The 13,499-nt window shown below is 48.2% G+C and overlaps 1 protein-coding gene across 3 annotated transcripts in view; it reads right to left on the reverse strand.

Annotated features, from left to right (window-relative positions):
• The window catches only part of LOC103707747 (BAG-associated GRAM protein 1-like), a 52,330-nt gene that overhangs the window by 11,405 nt on the left and 27,426 nt on the right, over positions 1 to 13,499 (reverse strand). For all 3 annotated transcript variants that reach the window (XM_039128222.1, XM_026804882.2, XM_026804883.2), the window contains exons 5-6: positions 1,223 to 1,351; positions 1,084 to 1,130 (exon numbers count right to left, since the gene is read on the reverse strand). In XM_039128222.1, coding sequence (XP_038984150.1) covers positions 1,084 to 1,130; positions 1,223 to 1,351 — 176 coding nt within the window. The remainder of the gene's footprint in view (positions 1 to 1,083; positions 1,131 to 1,222; positions 1,352 to 13,499) is intronic.

The raw sequence follows: 13,499 nt of genomic DNA on the forward strand, positions 1-13,499 counted from the left end.
TGAATCATAGATATGACATAGGACCATCACTTTAAACCACTACAATGTATGGCATATACCACAATACAAGCAGAACTGCTTAGTCATGATAATTGTGGCTTGATGAACATAATCTCAGTGAACTTTGCCACATATATAATCACTTCGTTCAGTCTAAACAATTGTTCACGTTCTTAGGGTACAGCTTTCAGTCTTTTAGAACCCCCTATATGGCCGCAATTACTTGTGGGCTAGTGGCTCAGTAGGCATAACTTTCAGCTTACTTTAGTCCATGAACAGAGCCAGCTATATGTAGGCATAATATATAATTTTTCATGTTCTTACCCTGCAAGCCTTCAGTCTGTCATAATCAACTTACGTCATCTTGAACTTTAGAAAAACTACTACAAGGTTCAGTCAAAACCTTGTCATTATTATTCATAGTTGCATTCAGTAGATGGAACTACGTCAATTAACCCCATATGTTCAACATGGCAAAGAATCACAAACATCAAGAGAAATTGTTCAAGAATATCAAAGAAATACAGGAGTGATATGAAATGTGAGCAGATAGAGAAATATGATAAACTTCACAAAATGGATCAAAGTATCTTGAACAGAGAAGAGCTTGTGCATATTGACAGATATTAGTCATTACTCATTAGCATCTATGGAACTTCATAAGTAAAGCACATGCAACCAACATAACACAACAAATATAGGAGTGCAACCGTAGAGCACTCCAGTTGCCCAAAACCACCAGCCAAGACATAATCCCCAGCCCACCATCCTCCATGCACACACTCACAGATAAACCCCTCCATGTACAAAAAAGAATGAAAAAATATATAAAAAATAAAATATAAGTAATAAAATCTACAGTTGTTTATCTGAAATTCTTGTTTTCCTCTTCAGCCAAAAGCATGATAAGAATAAACATCTGTATATAAATAGCATATTAAAGCTTCCAGAATTAAGCAGGTTACATGAGCAAAAATTTATTGACTAGAATTCAGGTGAAATACTTCCTTACTATATAGAAAATGAATAGAATGCTAGCGAAAGGGAAACAACCAGCAGGCCAAAACCAAAACAAGAAATCACCTGGAAGTATTTGCAGGAAGCTTTTTCGTTTTAATATGTAGACAAACCTGGAAAAAACATCTTTTCAATTCACAATATACCTTACAAAGCTCCGAGCACATGATATAGTTTATGTATCAATTGCAACATAAGATTGTACCTGTCCTGATGTGGTATCCAAAGTGTACCAGATGGCTCCAGTTTGGCCTTCACTTTCGACTGGAACAGTTACAGACCCAAGAACCGTGCTTTTCCATATTATGTCCCAGTCATATATTGTCACGTTAATCTACAAAATATAATTGAAAATAAAAATCCAATACGATTAGAATAGAAAATAAATAAACTGAAAAAATAAAGCACTAAATAATATGTGTAGACTGAACATGCATGTCATCTGTACGGACACGGATAATGAGGGTTGTGTAAGCAAATAAGATACCATCATAGCATAATATAATGCATGTAAATGCACTCCACATATATGTCATCAATGTAAACAATAATGCTAAATAACCAAGTATTTCTGTAAACATCATCGTGAAATTTGTGTCAATTTATGATAAAATTTTGGGTAATTCTTGTTCATTTGTACATATCATGGAGCATGCATGTTGATAATCATTGTATTTTTCAGTCATTTATTAACATGCAATTATATAATTCCAAGTATTGTTTAAGAAAAAAATCAGCCATAGATGACACGATGATGTACTACTAAACTTGTCAATAAGAAACATAAAAATAGCATGGCTCTTTAATTAGATCGGCCAGGTAAAAAGGGTGTGAGTGCAACCGATGGTCCTTCCTCCTTACCAACATATGTATATGGATATATAAAGCAAAGCCCATAATAGGGCAGACTGAAAAGAGGAAAGGGCATATCAAGACATCCTTTTCTCATTTAGCCCAAGCTTTTAATTGGTTAGTTCACTGTTCAAAGCTTCTTGGTGTAGGTCTTGGCATTGTACTATCCCAAGTTAAGCTTGACATTATGTATAACAAGGTTTCAAATATCACTACAATGGGAAGGTATTAAAGGTACCATACCATTTTGGTAGGCTTCTTCTGCCACCAGTACATAGTGTGTCAATACAAGACTATGTCTCGTGAGTCGTGCCTTCTGCCGATACCAACATCGTAGCATTCTGGCAAAAATAAACTGGTACTAGATCTAGTACTAGTATTTGAAACCTTGAACTATAACACAACTATCATGGCAGTAAGTTGGTTTATGACCATGGTTTGTATTTCAACTAGGACTAGAATAACCCTGACCCATTTCAAGCATGCTTTCTCAATTAATAAGGCTTATAAGATATATGGAAGAATACAATAATAAGCGGGATAATGAGCTTAAAGCTACACTCCTAATGATGTTAACCAATAAAAAGCATATTAAAGATTGTGGCCATGACAAGACAAACACAACTAGTAGTTTTCAACCAATTATCACAAAAAGCACAAAAAAAACCTCAGTTTCTTTGAAATAAAATTCTCAATGAACGTCCAAACTATACCATTAGATCATCAGATATTATAAAATTTACTATTTAACTAAACTGGAAGATACATATGTCTCTGGATCAATTCAACTTGAAAAGGAGATTTGACAATCACAACCCCAAATCACCGGGGCAAATGTCGGCATGAGACCACTATCTCATCAAGGCTTGTAGCCAATAGATACAAATGGCAAAACTTATGCCCAATTACCCAGATAGTAAGTCATTAAACGAGTGCAAAATGCAGAAACTTCAACTGCACATCTAGGTATGAATAATTACTATGAATCAAAACAAGTTGAATAAAATATTAGCTTATAAAAGCCATAGTATGTACACCATAAAAAACAACTGTATAATTTACCACTTACATCTAAACTATAACTAAAATCCCATCAAGAACTTGACATAAGATGACAAAATGCAAGAAAGAACAATAACTAAGGCCTTGTTTAGGATTGTTGTTGGCAATAGAGCTTTCAGAAGTAGAGCTTTCGAAAAGTAGAGCTTTTGAAGCAGAGCTGTTATAAAAAAACTATTTATTGTTTGGTAACTACATTTTCAAAGTGTTGTAAAGCTTTAACATATGTTTGGTAACCAAAATGAAAAAGTACTTTTAGTATAATAAAATGACAATAAAGGATATTGCATAGTATTGCATAGTAGAGTATAATACAATATAATATTACATATTATTACATATTAAAATATTATTTTGTATAATATTATTATAATATAGTATAATATAATATCGAATACTATAGGTCTATAGCATAACAATATAACATAATATAACATAATATAATATGATATAATATGATATAATAACGTATTATTAATAGTACAATATTACTACAATATAATATAATATTATTATAATTATGACATAATAGAAGATAGTATTATATACTAATATTGTAATATAATATAACAATATAATATAATGGATTAAAATCTAATCTAATAATAGATTATATTTTATTATAGCATAATAATATTATATTACTATTAAATATTATCATATTATATTGCATTATTGTAATATAATATTATACTATATATTTATATTATAATAATGAACATTATTATAATATAATCATATAATAGAATATAATATAATGTAATATAACCTAATATATTATCTCATTATATTATTAATAGTATATTCTAACAATATATTATATTATCATAATATAATTATTATTATAATAATATACTATTATGATTGTAATAAAATGTTATATTATGCTTATAATATAATTATTTATTACTACAATAACATAATATATTATATTATAATATATATTATTATATTATAATAATGCAATATAATATAATATAATAAGTATTTATTATTATATTATATTATATTTATAGTATAATAATATATTATGATATTGTTGCTGAAAATTGGACCGGGGGCGCCCGTCGGCTAAGGAGGAGGAGCTACGGCGAACACTGGCAGGCGGCGATACGTCGGCGAGCGGCGCCCTCCGTGGGGGCCTGCAAAAAGTCGGTGGCCGGAGTTTCCGGCGCCGGCCCTCCGATGCTTAAGTCAGAGGGAGAATATGAACAGGAGCTTCTCTTTTAGAGTTTTTTCCATCCTCTTCTTATGGTAGAGGTATTCCCCTTTTATAGTGAGGTGCTGAGTTACCTGCGATGCGACGGGACCAGATTGCCGTGCGGCTGAGCACGTCACATAAATTGATGCACGATCGCGAGAATTAATGCTTTGCCGTAGAGGATGAGGTCGGAATCATGGAGTTGTCATGGCTGATTGATCGCGGCCGAGCTGGTCTGCCGTGGAGGATTGGAGATCCGTAGATAACGGGAGCCATACGCGTTAATTGTTGAGTAAGCCGGAGGTCTGCAGAGACCATGCGCATTAATTGTTGCGTAAGCCGAAGGTCTGCAGAGTCCATACGCATTAATTATTGCGTAGGCCGGAGGTCTGCAGAGACCATACGCATTAATTGTTGCATAAGCCGCCCAAAGCGTAGCTCCGAATTGGGCCGTAGGAGGTGGTGACAATGACGGGTAGTCGGTGAGGTCTGACTTTTAGGGATTGGATGCCCTCTCAGGTCGGGCGTTTTCCAGGTCGGGCTTCCCGAGGTCGAGAGTTTAGGGTCGGGCGCCTGGTCTGGCGCCAGGTCATCCGTGGTCGGGCACCAGGTCGGTCGCCCGGGATCGGACGTTTGAGGTCGGTCGTCTAATCATGTGTTTCGAGGTGACCTGTATTTCCCTCAACACTACCCCCCGACTTTCGAGTCCGAGCTGCTAGTGAGCTGGGACGTGGGAAGTAATCGCTTTTATTGCAGTGGTGGGGGTTATGGAGGTTTAAATTACGCCAACGCTTTGCGCGCTTCGGAGGGCCTTTAATGAGGGAAGGGGAAACGATGCCCTTTCGTCCCTCGAGGTTGCTTCGAATAGCGGGCTTATGATGAGGCTCCGAGATCCGATGGGACGGCGCCTTGATCCCGTATCCGAGGCGTCCGTTCGGAATAAATGCGCTGCTCTGGCTTCCGGGGGTGACATGCGGCGCGATCTGGACGGAAGGCTTGATCGAGCCCCGCCGATCTGGACCGGTGGGGAGGTCTATATAAACCCCCCGACTTAGCCCTAAAAAAGGTCCTTGTTTGCTTGTTTCCACTGCCGTTTTCTCTCCCAACTGCAACTGAGTCTTTCCGGCAGTATTTGGAGGCGATTTCCGGTGGTGACCAGAGACAACTCCCGGTGACCCCCTAGCAGGTCGTCTTCCCACATTAGCTCGGAGGAATTTTTCTTTGAGGTCGTCTTTTCCTTTCTTTATCTTCATTTTTCTACTTCTTTCCTTCATTTTCCCTCTTTCTTCTTTCTGGGATGGGTCTTGGTCCCGGTGAAGTTGGGTCTACCGTGACCGAGGAGGAACTGGATCTGATCTGTTCCCGGTTTTTCTTCCGACCCGGGTTTCGTCTGGAACTTGCAAGGTCGGAAGACCGAGTGACGAGGCCTCCACCAGGCCGGATCGAGGTGTACATCGATGCACTCTGGGCCGGCCTGCGGTTTCCCCTCTACGAGTTCGTGAGTGAGCTGCTGGCGGAGTATCGACTCGTCCCAACACAGCTTACTCCAAACTCGTGGAGGACTATAGTCGGATTTGCGTCCCTCTGCCTTGCGCACGGGATCCCGACTTTGGTGAGTGTCTTCCGCCATTGTTTTATGTTAAAAACAAACCCGGCGGATGTGGAGTGGTTGTACTTTGCCTGGAGGAGCGGTATGTCGCTCTTTCGAGGTGCCCCTTCCTCTATTCATGAGTGGAAGGAGAGATTTTTCTTTTTGGCATCCGAGCTTTCGTGGGGGTTCGACCCAAGGTGGGGGCGTCCCGGGCTGAAGGCCATTAACAGGCTCACCAGTCTCACGGCAGACGAGCAGAGGGTCTTCGATGCTCTGCGGAGTCTTGGGAAGGACATCGTCGTGACCGACCTCCCCGAGGATGCCCTGGCGAACGTCGGCCTTAGCTCGACACGCCCTGAGGGTAAGGACAGTTGCGCTGCTCTTTTAGTTTTTGTCCTATCTGTTTCGTTCTTTTGCTCTTTTGGTGTTGGTTCGATACTTAGAAAAATTTCTTTCTGTTTCAGCTATTTCCCGCATGCCGACCAGTAGCACTTCACTCTTCGCTTGGTTGAAGAAGCGATCGGCCGAGGTTGGAGGGGCCGTTCCCAAGCCCCGTAAGAAGGCCAAGTCGGTCGCAGATCCCACCCCTACCGAGGTGAGGGGTTCCGGAGCCTTGGGACCTGCCCGAGGAGGGGCCCTGGTTGCCGAGCGTGCGAGCTCGGGCTCTGGGGGGCGTCTGGTTCGGCGTCCCCGGCCGGTCCTGCCCCCATCTCGCAACGGGCAAGACGGCCTATCATCCGCCTACGGCGTTTGGGACCTGAGCCGAGCAGAGGTCCCGGGGTTCCGAGTGCACCCCATGCAGTCGCTGCGAGCTCGGTCGGGCCGAGTTCATCGAGGGCCGAGGAGAGGGAGTCGGCCGAGCCGGAGTCTCCAATTCCTGAAGGGAGCTCGGCCTTCCGGGACGCCGATGTCGCGCGCGAGGTGTTCCGCCGCGCTATGCTTCCAGCGGACCGGGCTGAATTCCGGTCTCTCTCGCTGGAGGATATTGTCGACCAAACCTACTGCCACACTGCGCGGGTAAGTCACCCTTTCCTCTTATCCTTAGTCGTTAGCATTTTCTTCATTTCACTTATAATCGTTTTCTCTGCAGCACATCTATGAGGTCGACACTCTGGTATTCATCGCCTCGGAATGCCAGAATGAGACCCAGCGACTCTTCAGGCAACTGGAACCGGCCAAGAAGAGGATAGCCGAACTGGAGGCCGTGCTGGCGGAGGCCGAGGCGCGGAAGGAGGCCACAGAGGCCGGTCGGCGAGCCCTAGTGGACGAGCTCGAGGAGGAGCGGGCCGCGCATGCGCTGGCGAGGTCGGAATTGCGCTCCTCTGAGGTGCGCCTTGTCGAGGCCCGTGCCGAGGCCGCCGGCCATAAATATGAGGGCGGGGTGCTTCGCCTGAAGATCGAACAACTCGAGGCCCGAGAGAAGAGGGCACTCGAGCGGGCTGAGAATGCCGTGGAGCTCTTCAAAGAGTCGGAGGAGTTCCGCGACATGTTAGAGGAGGAGACCGTCGACGGGTTCCTCCGGGGCTTCAAAAATTTTCGAAGACAGATGGCCCGATACTGCCCTCAATACGATCTGTCAAGAATCAGACCGAGATCGGGATTCGGCGACGAGTTCGATCTGCCCTCCGGATTCGAGGACGAGGAGGCCGCCGAAGCCGAGGTTGGGGGAGAAGTCGCTGAGCCTGAGGCCGCCGGGGTCGGAGCTAACATAGCCGATCAGGCGGCCTTGGAGGTCCCTCCAGAGGAAGCCCAGGATGGCGTCCGGGAGGTCGCTAACGAGCCTTCCGCCGAGGCCACCGCGGGGGGCTCCGAGCCAACGCCTGCCGAAGGCCCTCAGGTTATCATCGTAGACGATCCCGAGGTCGACACTGGAGAAGCCGCCGCCCCTTAGGATGTAGTTTTTATTTCTTTTTCCCTTTTGTTGTAAATGAGGTCGGCCTCCAAATCTGTTGAACGGCCGACCTCCAATTTTGTACTTCAGCCTTCCGGCCCTTTACTAATGGAAAGATTTTCTTTTGCCACTCTGCGCCTACTTTTCTCTTTTTTCCGTGTAGTAGGTGGGTTTTTATTCTTGATGAATCCTCCTAAGTGCTCGAGCTCAGTTGACAGAGTTAGGTTTCAATTACTCTTACCGGGTTGTTAGGCTTGGCCTTAGTAAATTTAGGCTTCAAGCTCAGATTTTTAGGGAAATTTGCTAAGTCTTTGAGCTCGGGCATTGAGGGGGTCTCGCTAGGCCCCTTAGTTTTCCTCCGAGGAGGGATCTGCTAAGCCCTCGGGCTCGGCTTCCAGATTGCCGAAGCATTTAGCTCGGCTTCCAAAGGAGTTTCGCTTAAGCGTTTAAATCTTCTTTCTAAGGGATTTAGCCGAGTCCTTAGGCTCAGCTTTCGGGGTAAGCCTGCCGAAGCTTCAAAGTTGAGCTCTAAGGAGGTCCCGTGCTGACGTTAGGTATTTAGGTTCGTCCTTCGGAAACTTTTGCCGAGTCTTCAGGCTCGGCTTTTTGGATAAGCTTGTTAAAGCTTCAAGGCTGGGCTCTGAAGAGGTCCCATGAGGCCAAGGTTGAATTTTCCTGTTTTCTGGTTTCGAGCTTGTCGGGATTTCGCCGATCATTATGTAACGTATACGAATAACAATCTAGGTACCGAGTTGGGTCATACCTTTCGCTTCATTGGAATCGATCATCTCGGTTTGAAAAGAGTGACTCCCTTCTACAATCGGTCTCTCGGGATGTTCCTTAGCCAGTCGCCTTGGCGAGATCCTTGTGCGGCGGTATTTTTGCGCTAGCTGAGCCGGGGGGGATGACGCATTCCTGTTGAGGCGACGTTTACCCCGAGCATGCCTGCAAGTCAGAGGGCTCGCGAAGATACGACCTTATTATTGAAGTCTTCGGGCGGCCGTGCAGGTGCTACTTCGTTGCAGGGGTCGGGCGCTGACGGCGACAGCGCAGGTTCTTTCCCATATTTTATCCCAAAGCTGTGGGAGCTTGAGACTCCGCGGTCGGTATGCGGGGTGTTTCAACTTTAGTTGAAGGATTGAACATGAGGTCGGGGGAGCTCGAGCTCGCTGCCGACTTAATTGCGCTTCCTGTAGTCGAGGGAGTTCGAGATTCTGTGGTCGACCCATGGGGCATCTCAACCTTGGTCGAGGAACCGAGCACGAGGTCGAGGGAGCTTAGGCTCGCTGTCAACTTGGCGTCGCTTCCTGAGGTCGAGGGAGTTTGGATCTCTACAGTCGACTCACAGGGCATCCCGACCTTAGTCGAGGGATCATACGCGAGGTCGAGGGGTCTGGGAACGCCCCGTCGACCCGCGATGCTTCCCGAGGTCGAGGGAGTTTGGAACTCTACGGTCGACTCTCGGGGCATTCCGACCTTAGTCGAGGGATCATACGCGAGGTCGAGGGGTCTGGGAACGCACCATCGACCCGCGATGCTTCCCGAGGTCGAGAAAGTTTGGGACTCTACGGTCGACTCTCGGGGCATCCCGACCTTAGTCGAGGGATCATACGCGAGGTCGAGGGGTCTGGGAACGCACCATCGATCCGCGATGCTTCCCGAGGTCGAGGAAGTTTGGAACTCTACGGTCGACTCTCGGGGCATCCCGACCTTAGTCGAGGGATCATACGCGAGGTCGAGAGGTCTGGGAATGCACCATCGACCCGCGACGCTTTCCGAGGTCGAGGGAGTTTGGGACTCTACGGTCGACTCTCGGGGCATCCCGACCTTAGTCGAGGGATCATACGCGAGGTCGAGGGGTCTGGGAACGCACCATCGACCCGCGACGCTTTCCGAGGTCGAGGGAGTTTGGGACTACGGTCGACTCTCGGGGCATCCCGACCTTAGTCGAGGGATCATACGCGAGGTCGAGGGATCTGGGAACGCACCATCGACCCGCGACGCTTTCCGAGGTCGAGGAAGTTTGGAACTCTACGGTCGACTCTCGGGGTATCCCGACCTTAGTCGAGGGATCATACGCGAGGTCAAGGCCCGGCTTGATATCATCGCGGGAGGACGTTTCAGGTCTAACCGAAGCATCTGAACTCGGTCGGGCGTCCGAACTTTGTCGGGTATCCGAGCTTAGCCAGATAATCTGAGGATCACAAATGTCCCAATATTAGGAGAAGCATAGCGTGATTAAAGGAGAGTCGTAGATGAGTAATTGTAAGGAGGCGGGATTCATGCTCCCAATCACTAGGGACCCCTCAGGGTTTCACTGGTAATACATCCGCAGATTCTCAGAATTCCAGCTTCGCGGGATGGGGGTCCCTTCGAGAGACTCTAACTTGTATGCTCCGGGTCGTTGCACTCGAGCGATTCGGTATGGTCCTTCCCAATTTGGGGCGAGCTTTCCTCGCTCGGTGGGCTGAGAAGCTTCGGCTCTCCTGAGGACGAGGTCTCTTACTTTGAAAAGCTTGGGCTTGACCCTGGAGTTGTAATACTGGGCCGTTTTCTGCTGGTACGTTGCCATGCGGATTCGGGCGACCTCTCGTATTTCTTCAACGAGGTCCAAGTTATTCCTGAGCCGATAAGATTTGGAGTCGGCGTCGTAGTGCTCCACCCTCGAGGATGGGAGGCCGATTTTCAGCGGGATAACAGCCTCCGTCTCGTATGCCAGGTTGAAAGGGGGTCTCGCCAGTGGATAATCGGAACGTAGTCCGGTAAGCCCAGAGAACGTTGTATAAATCCTCGACCCACTGTCCTTTGGACCGATCGAGCCTGGCCTTGAGCTCCTGCAAAATGGTGCGATTTGTTACCTCGGTTTCTCCATTTGTTTGGGGGTGGGCGACCGAGGTGAAACGGTGGTCGATGCCGAGCTCGGAGCAGAACTCCCTGAAACGGATGTTGTCGAACTGGCGACCGTTGTCAGATATGAGAATGTGGGGGAGCCCGAATCTGCAGATTATTGACTTCCAGACGAAGTCCCGCATCTTCTGCTCGGTGATCCGGGCTACGGGCTCAGCCTCGACCCATTTGGTGAAGTAGTCGATGGAGATGACCAGAAACTTTCTTTGCCCGGCGACTAGGGGAAAGGCCCTAGGATGTCAATCCCCCATTGGGCGAATGGCCAGGGGGCGATAATCGAGGTCAGCGGGGTCGAGGGTTGGCGCTGGATATTGGCATTCCGCTAGCATCGGTCGCACCTTCGGACAAAGTCTGCAGTGTCCTTTTGGAGAGTGGGCCAAAAGTAACCTTGGCGCAAGATTTTATAAGCCAGCGCCCGGCCTCCCAGGTGGTTCCCGCATATTTCTTCATGGACCTCTCGCATAGCATAGTCTGCTTCTGACGGACGGAGGCATCTGAGGAGAGGGGAGGTAAAGGATTTCCGGTAGAGCTTGCCTTCGTATAATATAAACCGGGAGGCTAAACGTCTAATTCGGCGAGCCTCGAGCTCGTCAGTGGGGAGGGTTCCATCTTGCAGGTAGCCGACGAGCTCGTCCATCCAGCTCGGCTCGGTGTCGATGCACATGGCCGGTTCAGGCTCTTCTGTCCTGGGCATTCGGAGATATTCAAGCATCGTTACCTTGGGAAGCTCGCTCATGCGGGAAGTCGCCAGCTTTGACAATTGGTCAGCCCTGAGATTCTCCGCTCTGGGAATGTGTTGAATGTTGAAGGAGCCTAGGGCGGATATGAGCTTCCGCACCTTCTGAAGATATTTCTGCATTGATGATTCCTTCACTTCGAAATCTCCCAAGACCTGGCTCACGACCAGTTGGAAGTCACTGAAAACCTTCAGGTCCTCCGCTTTCAGCTCCTTTGCTAGCTTGAGCCCGGCGATGAGCGCCTCATACTCCGCCTCGTTGTTTGAAGCCGGAAACTCAAGGCGCAGGGCCTACTCTGCCACCACCCCATCTGGGCTTGTAAGGACAAGACCGGCCCCGCTTCCCCCCGAGGTCGAGGAGCCGTCTACATACAGGACCCATGGCTGGCTTGGGGTCTCCATTGTTGGCATGAGTGGGTGCTCGGGGTCGTCCGGCAGAATGCACTCCACGATAAAATCGGCGAGTGCTTGGGCTTTGATCGCCGGTCTCGGACGGTATTCGAGGTCGAATTCTCCGAGCTCGACCGCCCACTTGGCAATCCTCCCAGCACGGTCCGACCTCTGCAGGATTTGCTTTATGGGCTGGTCGGTCAGTGCGGCCACAGTGTGGGCCTGAAAATAGGGCCGAAGTCTCCGAGTTGAAGTGATCAAGGCGAAAATCGTCTTCTCCAGTTTGGAATATCGGGTCTCAGGATCTCTGAGGACCCAACTGGTATAGTAGACAGGCTTCTGGAGCTTGCTTTCTTCTCGGACCAGGACTGAGCTTACTGCAACCGGTGAGACTGCTAGATACAAGTAAAGGACTTCGCCTTGTTGGGGCTTGGTAAGTAGCGGAGGGGAGGCGAGGAGACATTTAAGCTCTTCAAAAGCTTGCTGGCATTCCTCCGACCATAGAAAGTTCTTTGGTCGTTTGAGGATCTTGAAGAATGGAAGGCAGCGCTCGGCCGACTTGGAGACAAACCTCCCCAGAGCCGCGACCCGCCCGGTAAGCCTCTGCACCTCTTTGACCGTCTTTGGAGGCACCATCTCTTGTAGCGCTCGGATCTTCTCGGGGTTTGCTTCGATTCCCCGTTGTGTTACTACGAAGCCCAGGAATTTGCCCGAGGTGACTCCGAACGCGCACTTTGCAGGATTCAGTTTCATCTGGTACTTCCTAAGCTTGGAGAATGTTTCATTAAGGTCAGCCACATGGTGTTCTGCTGTTCGGCTCTTCACCAGCATGTCGTCCACATAGACCTCCATGTTTCGGCCTATTTGATCTTTGAAGATTCGGCTAACCAGTCTTTGGTATGTAGCCCCCGCATTTTTCAATCCAAACGGCATCACCTTGTAACAATAGGTGCCCTTATCGGTGATGAAAGCCGTCTTCTCCTCGTCCTCAGACGCCATTCGGATTTGGTTATATCCCGAGAAGGCATCCATGAAGGTTAGCAGCTCATGTCCCGAGGTGGAGTCGACGAGCTGGTCCATATTGGGAAGTGGAAAGCTGTCCTTCGGGCAGGCTCTGTTCAAGTCGGTGTAATCCACGCACATGCGCCACTTCCCATTCGATTTCTTCACAAGGACCACGTTGGCGAGCCAATCCGGGTAGGAGACCTTCCGGATGAAGCCGGCGTTGAGGAGTTTGTCCACCTCTTCTGCTGCTGCTTGCTGTCGTTCTGGAGCGGAGCCCCGTTTCTTCTGCCGCACGGGTCTGCAAGTCGGCTTCACTTGGAGCCGGTGGGTCACGATTTTAGGATCGATCCCCGGCATGTCGACGGGCGATCAGGCGAAGACATCCATGTTGGACCGAAGGAACTCGATCAGTCGGTCCCTTTCGAGAGGGCTCAGGCCGGAGCCGACCTGCACGGTTAGCTCTAGGCAATTTTGTCTTAATGGAACTTGAGTAAGAAGCTCACCAGGCTCTGCCCGCTTCTTGTAAAGGTCGTCCCGCACCTCCAAAGTTTCGATGGGCAGCGCCTGACTTGGTGCCTGGATTGATGCCTCGGTTGCGTGCTCCTCTTGGCTTAACGCTTTGGCCGGTTGTTTTGCTTTGTGGGTTGCCATGTAGCACCACTTAGCTGCTGCCTGGTCCCCACGAACTTCGCCTACTCCTTGGTTAGTGGGGAATCGCACGAGCAAGTGATAGGTGGAGACTGCAGCTCGGAGAGCATTAAGTCCTGGTCGTCCGAGAATGGCATTGTAAGCCGAAGGCAGGCGGACCACAAGAAAATCCGTCCTCACGGTGCTTTCTCAGGGGGCGAGC

The sequence above is a fragment of the Phoenix dactylifera genome, chromosome 7 (genome assembly GCF_009389715.1).
Source record: "Phoenix dactylifera cultivar Barhee BC4 chromosome 7, palm_55x_up_171113_PBpolish2nd_filt_p, whole genome shotgun sequence".
Taxonomy (NCBI): Eukaryota; Viridiplantae; Streptophyta; class Magnoliopsida; order Arecales; family Arecaceae; genus Phoenix; species Phoenix dactylifera.